Raw genomic sequence first — 17252 nt, 5'->3', positions numbered from 1 at the left:
CACACAGACACACGCGCAAACACACCTGAGATGAGAGACAAACACCCGTGTGAGGGCTAGGCTGGCCCTGCAATGGTCGGTACCTAACCCGCTGCTCTCAAGGTACACAGGCCACGTGGGGCTGCCTCTCGGGCCCCAGGAGGAGACAGCTCAATCCCACCGTGAGGTGGACAGCGTGGGGTGTAGTCACAGCAGCCTTGGCAGCAAACCCTTTCCCAGCTTCTCCTATAAAGCTGGATAGTTTGAACCCTCCCAGAAGCCTCCAGACAACTGGTTCTGTGCTCCAGGCCCTGGTCCACAATTCCTGGATATCAGATCAGAATTGGTCCCTGGTGACTAGTCTGGCCTCATCCACCAAAAGCTCTCATCCCAGGCATGGAGCAAGCAGGCTTCTGAGGGTGGCGCTGGGCAGACCATGGTAACTACCCACTACGGTTCCCATCCGAAACCTAGAATGACAGTGCGCCAGGACCCGAAGGGCGTTAGGTAGCAGCTGTGGGACCTTCTAGGTATAAAAAGTAAATGAGGCCCAGAGAATGCAGTCATATGTCTGTGGTCACACAGTTTAGTGGCAAAAGTAAAGCCTGAGTGTCTTGGGACACCAGGCTGCCCATGGACATTGGAGAGCCTGTGATGGGAATGGCACTGGTAAAACCCCTGGTTGGCCCTGGCTGTGGCTATCACCCAGGCCACCACAGGGTGGGCTAGGAGTGACCAGGGAGGCTGAGCCCCAGCAGACAGGTAACTCTGACAGGAAAGGCTCACTGCCTTTTGCGTGAGGCAGCATCTACACAGACACTGGGGTAAGGAGCTGGGGTCCCAGCCCTGGGGGCCCCCGATGCAGGCCTGATACAAGGAATCCTCTCTCAAACTCCAAGCAGGCCCTAGTCTGCCCATGGCCAACCCACACCCCAAGAGAGGCTGGCGGGTGGCGAGATCCCCCCATAAGCCTGCAAGTCCATGGCAGGGAAGACAGGCTGGGGGTGCTGGCTGGGACTGCAGCCCTAAAACCTGCTTTCCTCCCAGGAGACCAGACTTTCAAAGGCCAGGATATGCCCAGGCTGGTCCCAAAGGCTGCTCACTGACCTGCTGGGGCAAGCCCAGCGGTCAGCGCCCAGAGCTGTCAGGAGAGCTGGTACCTTGCCTGGGTGCCAACGAGAGGCCTTTGATGAGGCGTCTGTGCCAGCAGCGAGAGCCTGGTCCCAGTCACTGCCAGCTGGCTGGAAAGGCACAGGCACGCATCCCTCCCCAATCAGGGCCCCTGGTGGCCTCTCAGAATACCCTGGAACAGGTTGGTGAGGGGGTGCCAGCCCCTCCACTCTGTCAACCTTCTTGTTCAAAGGTTACCTACCTCAAGTTCTCCCAGACTACAGAGGGAGGGGGGAAAGGAGGGGCCTGTGGAGATCAGAGCTGAGAAAATCACCTCCCACCCTTGCTCTTCCACTCCAGGCGGGCGGGAGAGCGTGTAAAGCACAGCCAGGACACCCACCTCCCAGCCTCCCGGGCCACAGGGCTGCTGCTAACATGTTCCTCAAAACCACACGGAGGCCCAGAAGCTCAGGTTCCTGCTGTTAGAGACGCCTTCTCATCCACCCCGTCTGGAGAAACGGAGGCTATGGAAAGGCGGGTCCTGGATTCCTGGGTTTCAAGAAAATGCCCACCTGCTCCAGCCCACCTGTTCTAGAGACTGCTAAGTGGGCAGTGTGGGGCTGGCCCTCCCCTGGAGGTAAAAGAGAGAGGTGTCCATGGGGGACTCTCATCCCCCACTTCCTTCTCTGCTGTGGCCCCACTTCTTGGCCACACCTTCTCTCTGGGAGCCACCAGACCATGGCATTGCAAACAGTCTCCCTGGCACAGAACTGGCCTGGCCTGGCCTGCCCATATTTTCCATCCCAAGGCCTCTTAACATGGCTTCCCAGTCCCAGAGGAGCCTATGGGGGGCATCTACCTGGGGCTGTGGGAGGGAGGGTGGGAGGGAGGACCACACCCCACTCCAGAGCCCCAGGCTCCTTGGCTTTACGGATTCCGCATCTGCTTAAGATTTTAGAGGGAAACAAGTAGCTTGGCTAAAACCCCATCTGACCCTGTACCACGGGGGAGACTCAGGCCTAGTAAGAATTTAGTATAAGATGGAATCATTGGCAGCAAAGTGTTCCCTGTTCAGTCTCTCTCTCTCTCTAACAAACACACACACAGACACGCACACCACTTGCACACACTTGCTCCTGGCCAGAAATGAGCACGTTCACACTCATCCACACTCAAGAAAAGAGTTTTCTATTTTTTTTGTTGTTGTTTTTCATTTTCTTTTCTTTTTTTTTTTTTTCTTAAAAAGGACTTATCCAAATATCTGGATAATAAATCATTTGCGTTTCCTAAGAAACTGGGTTTTTCTTTTCCCTTGTGGTTTTGGTGTTTTTCTTCTTCTTCTTTGAGACTTACTAGCAGTCTGAAGCTTTCTTTTTCTTTTCCTTTTAGCTTTTGGACAGGAGAAAGCAGTTTGTCTGAATTGTACTTGACTCTTCAAAGAGGAAAATGGTGTGAAGAGAGGGAGCTTAGGGAGGAGGGAGAAATCAATAGCTGAGGAAGAAAACGAAAAATGAAACGAAAACAAACTGAACCCAGAGGTCCCAGGGCTGTGGACGGGGTGAGGGTGGGGTGGAAGGAGGGCCACCCCTTTGCTCCCCTAACTGCTTCCAGAGGCCTCAGCCCCACTCCAGTTTCCCCAGGGAGGTCTGAGGCCAGGAGAGACAGCAGGGGGTGGAGAAGGAACCCCAGGTCCTCCTGACACCAAAGTACATGGATTTCCTAAGGCTGGTTGTGGTCTGAGGGTAGGGCAAGGGAGGAGGCGGAGGGGCGACGCCGGCCGTGAGCTGGGGGGGCATCGGAGGCTGAGCTGCCCCTCAGGAGGCTGCCCGGGCCTCCCTGCGCCCGCCTCCTGCCAGTGCCTACCAGCCCGCAGACTGGGGCAGCTCAGCAGTCTCCGTCGGTCGCCATGGCCACCAACATCTCACTCTTGCCCATCTCCTCCAAGGCACTCGCCAGGCTGTTGAGGTCTCCGTCATCTTGTTGCAGAGCTTCCCAGAGATCCAGGATCACACCCGTGGGGCTTGCTTTTGTGGCAAAGTAGTTCAGGTACCTGGCGGAGGGAAGAAGGACACTGGGCTACCCAAAAGCTCAGCACCTCCCAGAAACCTGGGTGTGGAGGGAGCATGAGGAGGTGGTGGGAGTATGGACTCTGGGGTCCCACAATCCTGGGCCAGAGTCCCAGCTCCTCTGCTTACAGGCTGTGTGGCCCTGGGCAAGTCACTGCCCCTCTCTGAGCTTTATAGTCTCATCTCTAAAATGGAAACTGTCTTGCTCATCATTCTTCACCATCTTATTATTATCATTGACAAACCCTGGCCCCAGGAGACCGTTGAAACCTAACACTCTGTTCTGTCTTCCTCCTACCTTTATCCCTTGCTGATCTTGCCCCAGCCTTAGACATCTCAGTAAATCCCACCCATTTCTAGTAAGATGTCTTAGACGTGGCATCTGCTCAATGCAGGTTTATTAAATGGTTTCTCAATGAGTATAACATCATAATAATGATTATTATTGCCATCGGATTTATCCAGCATTTCAAGTTCTCCAGAAAAGTTTCGACATTAAGATGTCTCCTGCCATTTAGCAAGTATTTCCAGAGCACCTGCTCTGCCCTGGGCTCTGGGGTGGTGGTGGCGCTCAAACCCAGCAGGTGTCTGGCTTTATCTGAATGTCACAGACCAGTGGTCTGAGCATGATGCTTCGCAAGCAACGGGCTTCTCAGACTTACCACACCCAAAAGGCCGATGGGAATGGGCTGTCGTTTGGGTGGGCCAGGCCTGTCCCAACACTCACCGGTCCATGGAGAGTTTCTTCGCCAACAGGCGCCAGTCATTGCCCCGGGAGTTGGGGGCATCCAGGCTGTTGCATATTTTCTGGCGGATGGACAGTGGGATCTTGAAGGCATAGGGTCCCAGCTGGGTGGTGACCGTGCTGCTGGGGGCAGAGCAAAGGGCATCCAGGGAGCCAGCAGGAGTCTGGAAGGGCAGGGGGCAAGGGTGAGAGGGGCAGAGGGCTCCCCATGCCTGGTGCTGGGTATCTGCTTCTCCAGCCTTCCTGACTTAAAACTACGAACTCGTGGAGACTCCAGTCACTCCCCGCCCCCTATCCGGGGCAGGCTCTCACTGCTCAGTCAAAGAACTTCTCCCCTGGGGGGTCAGCTCCTGAGGGCCAGGGCTGCGTGCCCGACCCCCAGCCTTCAGGGGCTACACCATATTAATGGACTGCCCAGGGCGAACGCTAATACAGCCTCGGGATTACGAAGCCATGAGAAGCCTCAGCCCCAGTCTAATCCATAGGGACCCACTTTTACACACGTGGAAAACAAAGTGTAGCTCGGGGAAGTGACTTGCCCATGGTCACGTGCCAAGTTAGTGGCAGGGCTGGGGCCAGACCTATATCCAGCGCTCTTTACACTGCATGGCCAGCAGGGTGTAGCACTGTCCCCCTGGTGGCTTGGCTTTCATAAGCCTCAATCCGGATGTCCAGAGGTGGAGACCTGCACCCTCGGGCCATGCGGTGACCTGATACAAGGGCTATGGTAACTGTCCTCCCTGAAACCTACTTTCTCATCATCCAGGTGGGGCTCACTACTGGATCTGTCCCCCTGGCGGTCGTGAAGATTTAGTGAGAGAGTCTCTGTCGCCTGGCGCATAGTCCATGCCAAGCACAGGGTCGGCACTCAACAAATGGTACCTAGCTGTTACAGCAGAAAGTAACCCAGCCTCCACTCAGACTCGGGAGGTCTCTGTGGGAGAGGGCATTTCCACTCAGATAAGGAGGGAGCTTAGGGGCTCTGCCTGCCGTACCCCAAGCCCTCCAGCCCTCACCTCTGCCAGTGTGGTGTGCAGCTGGAATATCTGGCCTTCCCCTTCCACCTGCCGCACACAGATCTTGCAGGTGAACTCCGTGGAGGCCAGGCTATGCCTCTCCAGGGTAAAGGTGCAGTGCAGGGCCTTCTGGCTGCCACTCCAGACGTGATAGAAGGGGATCTCCTGGGGAAGGAGGGGCGTCAGGGTCAAGGAGGTGAGGCCAGCCTGCCCCGGCCTCAGGGAATGGAGGCAGAGGCAGGGGGTGGGGCCTGAGGCAGGCAGGTCAGGCATCTCCACCCAGACAGGCAGAGCAAGACCTGGTCAAGGGCCTTTCAGCTGAGAAAGGGCAGCAGGAGGCACAAGTCTGAACGTGTGTGTGCGCCTGGGGCTGCGGAGCTTATAGACGCAGTGGTGTCATGGATGGGTGGGGGCCCCAGGACGCGACCATCAGAGATAAGTCTGGACAGTCTGCCAGGCGTGGACGCTCTTAGAGATGGTAAGGCCCTTTTGAAGGTGATGTGGGCAGACGTTTGTGCGTGGGACTGTGTGACAGGAGTGGGGGTGTGAGCGTGGCATCAATGGCACCAAATGTGGGGCTGTGCCTAAGGAGGACTGGGAGGGAGTGTGGGGTGGGCGGAAGACAGACAAAGATGGAGGGGCAAGGCTGCAGGGCCGCGGGAGCAGCAGGGCCTGTGTCTGGGAGGGGGAATTGCTCTTCCCTGAGCGGACCCCCAAGTGTGCCCCCATCTCAGCCCCAGCCCTCCCCGCCTTTGGCCCAGCCCTCACCTGGTACTTGGCCAGCAGCTTGCTCCTCCAGTGGGCATGGGGAATGTCATGGAGGGAGAGGCGCAGGTTATGGTAACTGTCTTTAAACAACAGAGGTTTGGGCTCCTCCACGAGGTAGCCGCCCAGGGTCCGCTCCAGCTCCAGCACCTCCTGTGGACCACGGGACAACGGGAAGTGGGAGTCCATCATACTTGGCCAATGGGCCCTTTCCTACTACAAGCTTGGGGGTTGGGACAGACATGGGCAGAGGGAACCAGGCTATAACACTGAGGGCAGGGGCCCATCTGAGCACAGGGCTGGGCATTTGGTAAGTGCTCATAGAAGGCTTACTTGAGGATACATGGATGAACGGATGGATGGATGGATGGATGGATGGATGGATGGATGGATGGATTGGATGGATGGATGGATGGATGGATGGATGGATGGATGGATGGATGGATGGATGGATGGATGGATGAACAGATGGACGGGTGTATGAATAGATCTATAGAGGAATGGGTGGAGAGATGGACTGATAGATGGATGGATAGATGAATGGATAAACAGATGGATAGAGACGGACAGATAGAGTGATAAATATAAAGATGGATATACACATGGATGGCTGTAAGATAGAAGGACAGATGGAAGGAAAGGTAAATGGATAGATGTGTAAAGCTTGGGTGCACAGATGGACTGCTGACTGAATGAGTACATAGATAGATAGGCAGCAGCTGGATGGAGAGCTGGAGACGGACTGGGGCTGAGTAAACAAAGAATGCCATCGTGTCAAAACGTGGCAACTTCCCTCTTACTCTCTAGTCCATTCTCTGCCCAAACCTGGACATTAGTTAATGCCCCAGGATTAAGAGAGCCAGGCTACAAGGCCTTTTCCCAGGGGTCTCCAGCCCATTACGGGCCTCATGGAATTTCAGGCCAGTGTGGTCCCTGCAGAAGACACTCTCCCATGAGGCCTTTTCACCTGTTACATCAGTCGTCAGCTTGGAGTTTGAGACAAGTCACATGCGACTGGGAGAGAAAGGAGCTGGAAAAGAGCACCCGGAACAGGCATCCTCCAGGTCAATGCCCCTGCCCAGTAGACAGGTTCTGACTTCCTTGGCATGGCCCCAGGGATGCTGGGAAGCTCAGCTCCATCTCTCTCCATCACACACTCACATCCCTGCATGCTGTGATCACGTGGATGACACAACTGCCTTTGCGTAAGCTGCTGTCTCCTGGAACGCCAGTCACCCTTCTCTGTCCAGGATGCCCACTTGTCCTTTGGAGCCCATCAGCTCTGCTGTGAAGCCTTCTCAGACTCTTCCCCAACAAGCCGGGCCCTGCAAGCCCCTTCTAGGCTGGTGCACCCTCAGCCCTCTGGAAGGCCATTGTCAGTGACCCCGTCTATCTACCGCCTCTAGCCAGGAGCTTGGTGAGGGCAGGACTTGTGCCCGATTCATCCCTGTATCTTGAGAATCTGATGCCACTTCAATGTTTGAGGAATGAATAAATGAATGAATGAATGAATGAATGAATGAATGAATGCAGGAGGCTGATGGTGGTGGAGAGGTGCCTGGAAAGTACATTATCCTGGCAGGGGGAGGGGGAGAAATACTAGAAGGTACCATATAGCTGGCGAGCCGGGGGTAATACACCACCGACAGTGTGCCAGGGTTTGTGGGTACCTGAGGCCTGGCCTTACCTTCAAAGCTGCAGGTGTGTCCTCCAGGCAGTAGACCCTCAGGCTGTACTCCAGGGAGGTACAGAGGGCTGGGGCACAGACAGCCAGCTGGAGCCGCTTGATTGCAGAGCGGGAATAGGACTCACCCGTGAACACGTAGGTGCCCAGCTGGTCTAACAGGATGTGGCAGGACCTGGCCTCCAGCTGGCAGTAGCAGGGGGTGTCCAGGGTCTCCTCATCCAGGGTCACCACCTCCTGCAGGATGAGAGTGGGGGTGGGGCAGACAGCTCACAGCCAACTGGAGGGGTCAATCCAGGCTGGGCCCGGTGGAAAGGAGGCAGGTTCAGGGAGTGGGCCCCGCCCCCAGCCGTGGCGCCTCACCTCCCAGTGGCCCTGGTGGGCCTGGGTCTTGAGCTGGAAGATCCAGTTGCCAGCACTGACTTCGGCACAGTGGGGCACCGTGAGGATGACGGGGCGGCAAAGCAGGAGGCCCGTGGGCCCACAGGTCACCGAGGGGCTCAACACTGTCTGGGTCCCTTCTGCAAGGGGGCTGGGGGCAGGAGGGAGGCAGTGAGGGGCTGCCCGAAGAGCTTCGCTGGGGCTCGGATGGGTGCCGGGCACCCACCTCTGCCCCCACTCCGGGGGTGACAGAGGGCAGGTCTCCTCGCCTGGGGCTCCCAGGAGTCAGCGGAGAGGCAGAGAAACGGCATAGACCTTCAGACTGCTTCCAGAATCTGGCTATCACATGAGGACATTCTCACAGGCAAATATTTGTTCATGTTTTTAAAGGTTCTGCACTCGTGGAATGTTTGTGATAGATGTTGCTAAGCTGTCCTTTGGAAAGCTGGTACCGCTCTATGCTCCACCAGCGAGCATGCCATGGAGGGCTGTGTGCTCCGCTTTTGTCTGTATGAGGTATGATCGTATGAATTACTATTTATTTGACTACAAATTAGGCTGAATATTTTCTCAAAACCTATCAGCCAGGGTGTGTGTGTGTGTATCACTTGTTCATATCCTTTGCCCATTTTTGTACTGAGCTGTTCAATTTTTCTTATTGGTCTCTAAAACCTCCCTACCTAGTAAGGCTATTAGCCTTTGGTCATATTATAGCCAGTTTGTCCATTGCTTTTCAAGTTACGTGACTTGTTGTGCTGGTTCTGCATGTTTGAGATGTGGACAGAAGATCTATCAATGTTTTCCCTGGAGGACGAACTCTGGCCTTAGAATCAGGCTTAGAAGGGGAGAAGGTGATATTTGACCCCAAGGTGGGAGGGCAGTAGGGAAAGAGGAGGTGAAGGCGGGCAGCCGCGGCCGGGCTGGGGTTTTTCTACTCACAGGGTGTTCTCCGCCTTGTTCAGAAGAAGGTACATCTCGTAGAACTTGCCCTGGGGGATGGCTCCATTGGGCACCAGCAGGCTGACCCCTAAGGGGAGAGGGAGGTCAGCACGGGCTGCGGGGAGTCCAGGAACTCAGAACAGGGGATGGAGGGGGTGGCCCCAGCTTGGGGCAGGCAGAGAGAGACATCTCCTGAGCTCCAGGTGGTCACCAGCAAGGGGTGGGGAGAGGTCTTGGGACTAGGTGTAAGGAGAGGCCAGGCCACTGACCACAGAGGCTTGTTGCTAACACAGGGGCCTTTGGCATTGAGATGGGGTATAAAGATGGGGCAAAGGCCTGGAGTCTGAAGGTCCCAGTGCTGTCTCCAGCCTTGGGTATGACACTGCGGAACTGCTAACTGCTGGCTTTGTAACCTGAGATGGGCACCCCTGCCCTTTCTGCTGCTAGAACCTAGGACAGCACTACAGGTTTGTTGAACTACATGGGGTATTCTTCACCCCTAAACAGAGAAACTGAGGTTTAGAAAGTGCCTGGGCCAAGGTTCCCCTGCCCTCGTGAGGCAGAGGCAGACCTGGATCCCAGGCCTTCGATTTTATAGTCACATCTACCCCTGGGCCTCACTTTCCCCACCTGTGAAATGGGATCAGGGAAGACCTATCTTCTGCTGGGTGGTGTTGGGCTGTCCAGAGAGGATGTGCTCAGTTCAGGCTGACAGGCAAGCAGAGAGGGACCCACCTGTACCGGGGATGCTGAGCCTCCCGCCCAGGCAACCAAACGTGCCGCTGACGCTGCTCCCTGGGTCACGCGGCAGGCTCAGGAGCTGCTGGGAGCCGAGGCTGGCGCTGCGCAGGTGCAGGAAGTGGGTATCCCGGGAGAAATCGCCAGGGTACGTGCCTGGCGGCAGGACCCCCAGCAGGTCAGCCCTATCTGGCAGGCCTGACCCGGAGCCGGTGGTGCTGGAGCTGTAGACCTTGATCTTAAGGCTGGGCAGGGGGTCCAGCAGGGGCGAGTTGGTCATGGGGATCTTATCGGCCGAGTCCTGCAGGGCATACACAGGCCCGCGGTAGATGCCGGCACTGGCTGTGAGGTCCGGGGGCACAGAGGGGTGCAGGAGCTGCGGATGGTCTGCAGGGGTGGGGGGCGACAGTCAGAGCCAGCCGTGCCTCACCGGCCCAGTGACACATTCTCCTCTTGCCAGGGGCCCTCCCGTGGCAAAAGCCCACCCAAACGTCCAGCTGCGAAAGGCTTAGGTGGCTTATCAGCCTCAGTTACTCCTTTCCTTTTCTGGATCTCTCTAATCCATACCAATCTACATAGTTATCGCTAGAACAAACTCTGGAAAAACCCTGGGAGGGAGTCAAGAGCCCCCACTCTGATGGGGCGGTCTGGCGGGCTGCCAACCCTGCTGGGGGCCCTGCCCACCCCCACACCGACTCAGGTGTCCCCAGCTCCTTACTGGGCCTTGCTGTCTTGAAGTTGACTGGGTGGAAGCCTCCAGTGAGGGCGGCGGACGAGTCAGTGATGTCGGTGTCTGAGCCTTGGCAGCTGCGGCGGTACACCACCACGGCCACCACCATGAGGACGGCCACCACCACGAGGATGGACACCACGAGGCCAGCGTACAGCGCCACATCCCCTGAGGACTCCAGGACTGCAGGACAGGAGGGCCGTGTGAGGGGCAGGTGCAGAGACCCAGGCCTGGGGAGAGCCAGGGAGACTGGGGGTACCTGAGGGGGGGCAGTGCTGGGTTCTAGTCTGAGCCCTGCCGTGGCTCCCTGGGCTGGTGACCTCAGGCAAGCCTTGAGCCTCTCTGAGCACCAGTCTCTATAAGTAAAAGGGTCTCAAAACTTCTGTCCTACTCCCCTCTCAGTGTGGCAAGGACGAGCAAAGGGACGCGTAGTCTCACGCCCAAGAGTAACGCGGTGCTCACGGCTGAGAAGGAGACAGGGTCTGTGGTTCAGTCACCAGGGCCACAGATTGTCCTGTCAGAGCTGGGATTAAACCCAGCCTCGCACTTGCAGCCTGCAGCAATCTCCAGGGGACCAGAGGGCCCACCTCTGCAAGGGGCTGCTCAGACCCGCCCATCTCCCATTCTGTGCTGAGGGTGGGAGGTGGAAGCAGAGGGAGGGAGTGGATGGGGAGCAGGAGCAGGGGAATGAGGTGGAGAGGAGGTGAGCAGGTGGAGGGGAAGGAGGGGGCTCAGGGAGGCAACCCTCGGCTACAAACCCACCCCCCCACAGGCAGGCTACTGGGCTGGAGGACACCCAGTTCTGGTGGGGGGGGCGGGCGGGCTGCTACACAGCTGGAAATAACTCTACGAGGCCAGGCAGGAAGGGATCAGAGTCAAGACTCCGGATCTAAAGTAGGGCTGTCCAAGACGACTTCCTACTGTGATGGAAACATGCGATGTCTGTGGCTGTCCCCCAATGGTTACCAGCCACACATGGTTATTAAACAACCAAAATATGGCTGGTGAGACTTAGGAACTAAATTGTAAAATGTATTTCATTTTAATTTAGGTAAATATGAGTTTGAGCAGCCACACGGGACACACAGGTAGAGCCAAGGCAGCTGCTCTTTCTTCCCTTTGCGTCCTTGGGAGCTCCAGGTAGTACCTGCCCACGCTCTCCCCTCCCTGGGCCCTCAGGGAGATAGGCCTGCTTTCCCTACCTGGACCCCTGCAAGCCCCTGGGGAAGGCCCAAGTCTCAGCAAGGCAGGGCAAGATGCCTGCCCGTTTCTGCTACCTTCCGGCCCCCGTCTTGCCTCAGCAGCCCTCAGGGCTGGGGTCCCACCGCTCTGGCTCCCCAGGTTGGGCTCCGCCTCCTGATGTCCTCACTCACCAATGGGGGCCACTGATCTGGTGATTTACAATTTCTAATCAGTCACCAGCCTGATCCCCCAGGGAGCTAGGCCAAGGGCCTGGCTGCTGATTTTATGAGTCCAGAATTATTTGGAATTGTGGTTTAATTACCACAGGCCAATCTGCCCAAGCAGCTTTACTGCTCTAGTGTTAGTGCAAAGCAGCCTCTGGGGCTGAAGGCTGAGCCCCTCGGGACTCATGCGGGGCAGTGGGTGACCCAGAGAACTTTGGAAGCTTTGGCCCAGCTGCTGGGGTACAGTGAGGGGCACCGGGATGGCCTCCCACTGTCCCTGTCCCAGAGAGGAAGGTCAAGGGGCTAAGAGCAACAGCTTTGGCCACAAAACCGTTTCAGTTCAAACCCTAGCTGGATCCTTGGATAAGTCCCTTCTCTCTGACACTAGTTTTCTTCTCTTATCACGGGAGGGTCAGAATAATGCCCTAGGGCCTTTCTGTCAGCCCAGGGTCTGCCTGTGTGTACGTGATGGAGGCTGTGACACAGTGTCAGGTCCTAGAAATCTCACGGACGGTTGGCGGGGAGGCACTTTCAATTCCCCCTGCGCTGCCCCCCCCCCCCCCCGGAAAAGCCAGCCAAGGAGAACCCCAGAGGAAAGAAGACAGCCATGAAATGGGACTTACGGTGGCTTTTGGGGTCACTTAGAGTTTTCTTATCTGTCGAGGAAAATAAAGGGAAAGACAATGACACAGGTGGTAGAGAAGGTGACGGGGAATGGTGCGGATGAAATGATAAATATGGTGGGTGGGCACAGGCCCCAAGGGGCTGCTCCACTGCAGGCTGGGCACAGAGTGAGGCCTGGGGGGTATTTCCTTATCTGGCTCCAGAGCCCCTCCTTCCCAGGCCCCGCCTTCCTGAGTACTCACTTTGCATGCACAGCCCATCGGTGCAGTTCTTGGAGTCAAGCAGAGTCCCACTGCAGTCTCGGCCTCCGTTCTGGGGCGGGGGTGCCATGCACTCACGGCTGCGCCAATGGGCACACTCGGTGCTACAGGCCGACCATTTGCTCCACTCCGTCCATGCTCCGTCCACTGTAGGAGCACAGCACTTAGCACATGGGAACACACACGTGCAGACACATACACACGCAGGTATGTGCACGGAACACAGCAATGTACCACGCAGACCACACAGAGAACCCCACACCATATCCAAGAACCCCACACAAATGCAGAGTCAAGTGTTCCAGGGAGGCAAAGAGAACACAGGGAGATGCATAAGGTCACTCATGCAGATGCAACCCCATGCACAAATGTACACACCACGACACAAACCCAGGGTGAAAACTCCACACTGCCCCCACAAACACGTAACCAAAGAGCGAGCACACAGCCAGACGTGCAAGGACACAGAGGCAGAGATGCAGACTCAGACAAAGACAAAAGGAGAAGGGGCCTGCTGTAGGATCAGGGTCAGCGGCCAAGGTGCGCCTGACAGTCAAGTGCAGGAGCGCAGACGCCCTGACCCCAGGCAGCTCTGCGACCCTGGTTCAGGGAGCTGGCAATGAGAACCCTCGGCTTGGAAGGCAGAAGAGCCCAGCCCTCAGACCGCAGCTCAAAGCCTCTGTCTCCAGGTCTCCAGCCGCCCAGGCAAGAACAGGAGGTCACAGGTCATGGCATCTACTCCAGCCTGCTCGGCCAGCTATGGGGGCCCCGGGATAAACACCTGCTGCTTCCCATTGGGGCACAGAATGGCTGCCCTGGCTCTGGTCGACACCACAGCACAGAAGGGAGGGCGGGGGACTGGGTGTGGCATGGACTTGGACAGGGTGCCACGTGGCCAACAGCCTTACCTGGGCACACGGTGGTGCAAGCCGTTTTCTGGAAGGCCTGGCCCTCGCAGAACGCTCCTCCGTTGAGTGGGGTGGGGTTGGTGCAGGTCCGTGTGCGCTTCTGCCAGCCACGGCCACAGCGGTTGGAGCAGGGCGACCACTCTGCCCAGCTGGACCAGCCGCCGTTCACTGCAAGGGCAGCGGGTGTCACCCAGCTGGCCTGGCTCTGCAACTCATGGGTCCCCCAAACCCCACCCCCCACCCGACGGGGCCTCTCCGCTGAAGCCTGGCCATTCCTAGGTGGACCCCTCCTGCCTGCAGGGCTGGGGACTCACATACCAACGGGCAGAACTGGGCTCTCACCATCGGCACCTGAAAAGACCCTCAAGGTCATTGTCTATTCCCCACCCCATTGTATAATGGCAGATGAGGGTGTGGAGAGGGCTAGCACTTACCCAGGGTCACCCCGTGAGTGATGGAGGACCTGGGACTGGAACCCATTACAAGGCTCTTTCTACAACATTGCAGTCATCTCAGCTGTGGCTCTGCCCCTCCTCCCACCCAAGGGGATAGCAGGGGACAACAAGGAACAGCCCACAGGCCTGGCCAGCCGTTCCCTAACTCTGCTAGGACAACAGGCTTGGGTATGGGGATGCCCACCAGGCCTTGCCCCAGCGCTGACTCCGACAGAACTGGGTCCTTCTCCTTCAGAGACAGGCAAAGGGCCTGAGAAGGGACGAGTGCTCCTGGCTGGGGACCCAGGGGTGCCTGACTTGCCCACGACCTTTGCTAGGTGACCTCGGGGAAGGCACCTCCCCTTTCTGGGCCTCTCTCCCCCACTCCCCGGTTCACCAGGGTCCCACTGGCCTCCTGGGTAGGGCAGGTGAGGTGGGTCACCTAGCCCTGGGTGCTCTCCACTCCCTCGGCCATGCCCGCCCCACGCAGGCCTTACCATAGACAATGATTGTGGCCGTGGTGCTGCGGCGCTTGGCCACGATATTCTTGGCCACGCAGGTGTAGTTGGCGGTGTCGGACAGGCGGGCCTGGCGAATGATGAGGTTGTGGTCAATGGTGATCAGGAAGTTGGTGTCCTGTGCGGGGTCGATGACGTCCTCGTTCTTGAGCCATTCCACCTGCAGGAACATGGGCGAGGGGCATGAGGACCCAGGGGCATGCCGGGAAGCGGGCCCTCACTGGAGGGGCAGGGAGGTCTGACCATAAACAGGACAGCAACTATCCATGTCCACCCACAGTGGTGACACAGTGAGGCAGGACATCCACAGGCCTGGACACAACAGTCACAGTGGTCAAGACCACCACTCGCCATGTAAGAGCATCTACCCCATCGGGCTGTTGTGAGGGCTGAATGAGGGAGCACATGGCAAGCGCGGAGCACAGGCCTGGCTCACAGTGAGCACACAGTGGGAGCTAGTAGCGCAGGCCTTCATCACCACTCTTTAAACTGCCTCCCTCAGCTTGGGTAACAGGCCTGGCACGTGATGAAGAACATGGTCGCTGGGTTCCAATCCCAGCTCTGCCACGCACTAGCTGGGTGACTGCTTTACCCCTCCCAGCACTATTTTCCCAGCCATAAGATGGGATGACGACACCCCACTGCAGGGTTACTATGAAGACCAGCGTGCCGAGTGCCCAATGACAGGTAGTTATCACACAGGGTGTCTGTCTGGGCGCATTTTGCAGATGAGGGCATCGGCTGGGGGAGGCTGGGTGGTTAGAGCAAGGTTTTAGGGCCAGGTGGGCTGACCCCAGAACAAGAACTCAGAGTCACAGCATCTATTCCAGCCTGTTCAGCCAGCTATGGGATCCCTGGGATAAGCATCTGTTGCTCCCTACTATGGGGACAGAATGGCTGCCCTGGCTCTGGGAGATACCGCAGCACAGAAGGGAGGAAATGCGGGATCCCGTCTTCCGCAATCCCTGTGCTGCTGGCATCCCTGGTAGCAAAGCTGAGCTGTCTGCCACGCCCTGCTCTAATTCCTGGGCCACCACTGCAGCGAGTGGGAAAGGCAGCATGTCTGAAACACAGCAGAGGTGGTGAGGGGACAGGTGGGCATTGCCCAGGGATGCAAAGGCCAGCCAGCTTGCGGGGTGAATATACACTCAGACACATGCATTGTGAGACCCTTTGTTGTCCGTAAAGCTGGGCTTTGAGTTTTGCACGGGGCGGGCGGAGACGGTGTGTGCGGCCACTTCCCTTGAAGCAGACTGAGGCTGGAGTCTACCCAAGGAGCCTTCGGAGTTCCTGCCTCAGCTCTGCCCCATCTCACGGGGTTATGCCTGCAGAGGGCTCAGCTGGGGTCTGGCGTGTGTTGAGTTTTGAGAGGTCACAGTTCCTTTTACTGTGAAACAGGAGGCTTTGGGAGGCTGAGGCATCATGCCTGGCTGGCCTCCGCCATGCCTGCCGTTCCCCGTGTCCCCACTCACCTCAGCCACAGGCACCCCCTCTGGTGGGCGGCACTGCAGGAGAACCTCGTGGTCCAGGGCTACTTCCTTGCCTAGCGGCTCCTGATCGAAGTTCTTGCGCAGGTCTGGAGAAGGGAGAGGGTCCCAAGGCACAGACAGGGAGGAGGCCAGTGAGGCAGAGCTGGAGACTGAAGTCACCCATTCTCGCCACTAGGTGGAAGTGTACACCAAGGGAACCTTCATGGGGCCGCCTGGCCCTTACCTGGGGAATACCCTTTTCTCCAAAGTGGGGGCCTCACCTGGTGGACTTGTGGAAACAGGGTTCCCTCTCTGACTTTGGGATCCTAAGCTCATGGTGGCCTGGGCTGGTGAGGAAGCTGGCAACTTCCCTTATATATACATAGAAACAGGCCATTGGAAATCTGGTGGCCCTGGTTCTGGGTCTAGAAGCCCGCTCTGAGCTGGCATCCGTGGGCTCAATGTCTCTGTGATGGGCACCTTCAGCCAGATGCCCCCAAAGACGTGGAGTTCCCTCTCCAGGATCCATGGGGTGGGGGTGGCGGGTCACGGGCCTGGGGAATGGACTTGGGGTGTCAGGGTGACGTACATGCAATGCGGACGTAGGCCCGGAGACTCTTGGTGGTGCCCGCAGAGCTCCAGGCCACACACTGGCACCAGTAATCCTCCAGCCCGAACAGCTCCTCCACCTGCTGCCGAGACACCTCAATCTGCACCTCTTGCACTTGCATGCCTGGGAGAAGGAGAGAGACACCCGTCAGGGGGCATGTGTGAGGGCAAGAGACATAGCAGGGGGTACCATGACAGCTCTCTGCTTTCCAACCCCCAGCTCCTGCTGGCTCTTCGGCCAAGGGCCTCTCATGTCCATCTATCCATTTTTCTCCTCTCTTCTGTCTTCACCCCGCCCCCAGCCACCACCGCCGCTCACCTGGAAACTGCAATGACTAACACAAGCCCTCTGCCCCTACCCAATCCACTTTTCACCCTACAGCCAGTGTGGGCTCTTCAAAACACACAAATGGCATGTCATTCCCTGGTTATGCCCTCAGAACTCTCAGCATAAAGACCCAATCCCTGCGCCTGGGCCTCAGGCCCAGCACGTTCCCCCTGCCCCTCTAGCCACAGGGCCTTTGCACATGCAGTCCCCTGCTTGGAAGCCTCTTCTGCCCTTTCTGTGTCCAGTGAATTCCCAGTCACTTTGAGCTGGGCTTCCTGTCCAAAGGGAAGGATCCCCTGACCCTGGCCCACTCTCCTCAGCCCTCAAGGACCACTCAGTGCTCCCGCCACTGCACCAGACATGGGTCTGAGCACTTATCACTCCTGCCCACCCTGATTTCCTCACTGACCATTTGAGCACTGACCGTTATCTGAAACTGTACTATTTATTGATAGATTCATGTGTTCATTGTCTATCTTGTGCAGGAGAATGAGGAAGGGCTTTGCCCTGTTTACTGCTGTAGCCCAGAGAAGCTCAGCAATG

General features: G+C 57.4%; 1 protein-coding gene across 4 annotated transcripts in view; it reads right to left on the bottom strand.

Annotated features, from left to right (window-relative positions):
- Positions 1 to 465: 465 nt before the first annotated feature.
- UNC5B (unc-5 netrin receptor B) overlaps positions 466 to 17252 on the bottom strand; it is an 81638-nt gene continuing 64851 nt past the window's right edge. The window contains exons 3-18 of one of the 4 annotated variants that reach the window (XM_019745971.3): positions 16362 to 16505; positions 15776 to 15879; positions 14283 to 14463; positions 13670 to 13702; positions 13352 to 13519; positions 12426 to 12590; positions 12183 to 12215; positions 10142 to 10336; positions 9421 to 9810; positions 8686 to 8773; positions 7729 to 7897; positions 7369 to 7602; positions 5685 to 5834; positions 4917 to 5081; positions 3883 to 4064; positions 466 to 3139 (exon numbers count right to left, since the gene is read on the bottom strand). In XM_019745971.3, coding sequence (XP_019601530.3) covers positions 2974 to 3139; positions 3883 to 4064; positions 4917 to 5081; positions 5685 to 5834; positions 7369 to 7602; positions 7729 to 7897; positions 8686 to 8773; positions 9421 to 9810; positions 10142 to 10336; positions 12183 to 12215; positions 12426 to 12590; positions 13352 to 13519; positions 13670 to 13702; positions 14283 to 14463; positions 15776 to 15879; positions 16362 to 16505 — 2567 coding nt within the window. In that variant the 3' untranslated portion in view covers positions 466 to 2973. The remainder of the gene's footprint in view (positions 3140 to 3882; positions 4065 to 4916; positions 5082 to 5684; positions 5835 to 7368; positions 7603 to 7728; positions 7898 to 8685; positions 8774 to 9420; positions 9811 to 10141; positions 10337 to 12182; positions 12216 to 12425; positions 12591 to 13351; positions 13520 to 13669; positions 13703 to 14282; positions 14464 to 15775; positions 15880 to 16361; positions 16506 to 17252) is intronic. The other 3 variants (XM_019745973.3, XM_019745972.3, XM_019745974.3) reach the window with 3 other exon arrangements.

The sequence above is a fragment of the Rhinolophus sinicus genome, chromosome 15, assembly GCF_057876585.1.
Source record: "Rhinolophus sinicus isolate RSI-liver-muscle chromosome 15, RSI-T2T, whole genome shotgun sequence".
In the NCBI taxonomy this organism is placed as follows: domain Eukaryota; kingdom Metazoa; phylum Chordata; class Mammalia; order Chiroptera; family Rhinolophidae; genus Rhinolophus; species Rhinolophus sinicus.
This window is presented reverse-complemented; position numbering and strand designations above follow the sequence as displayed.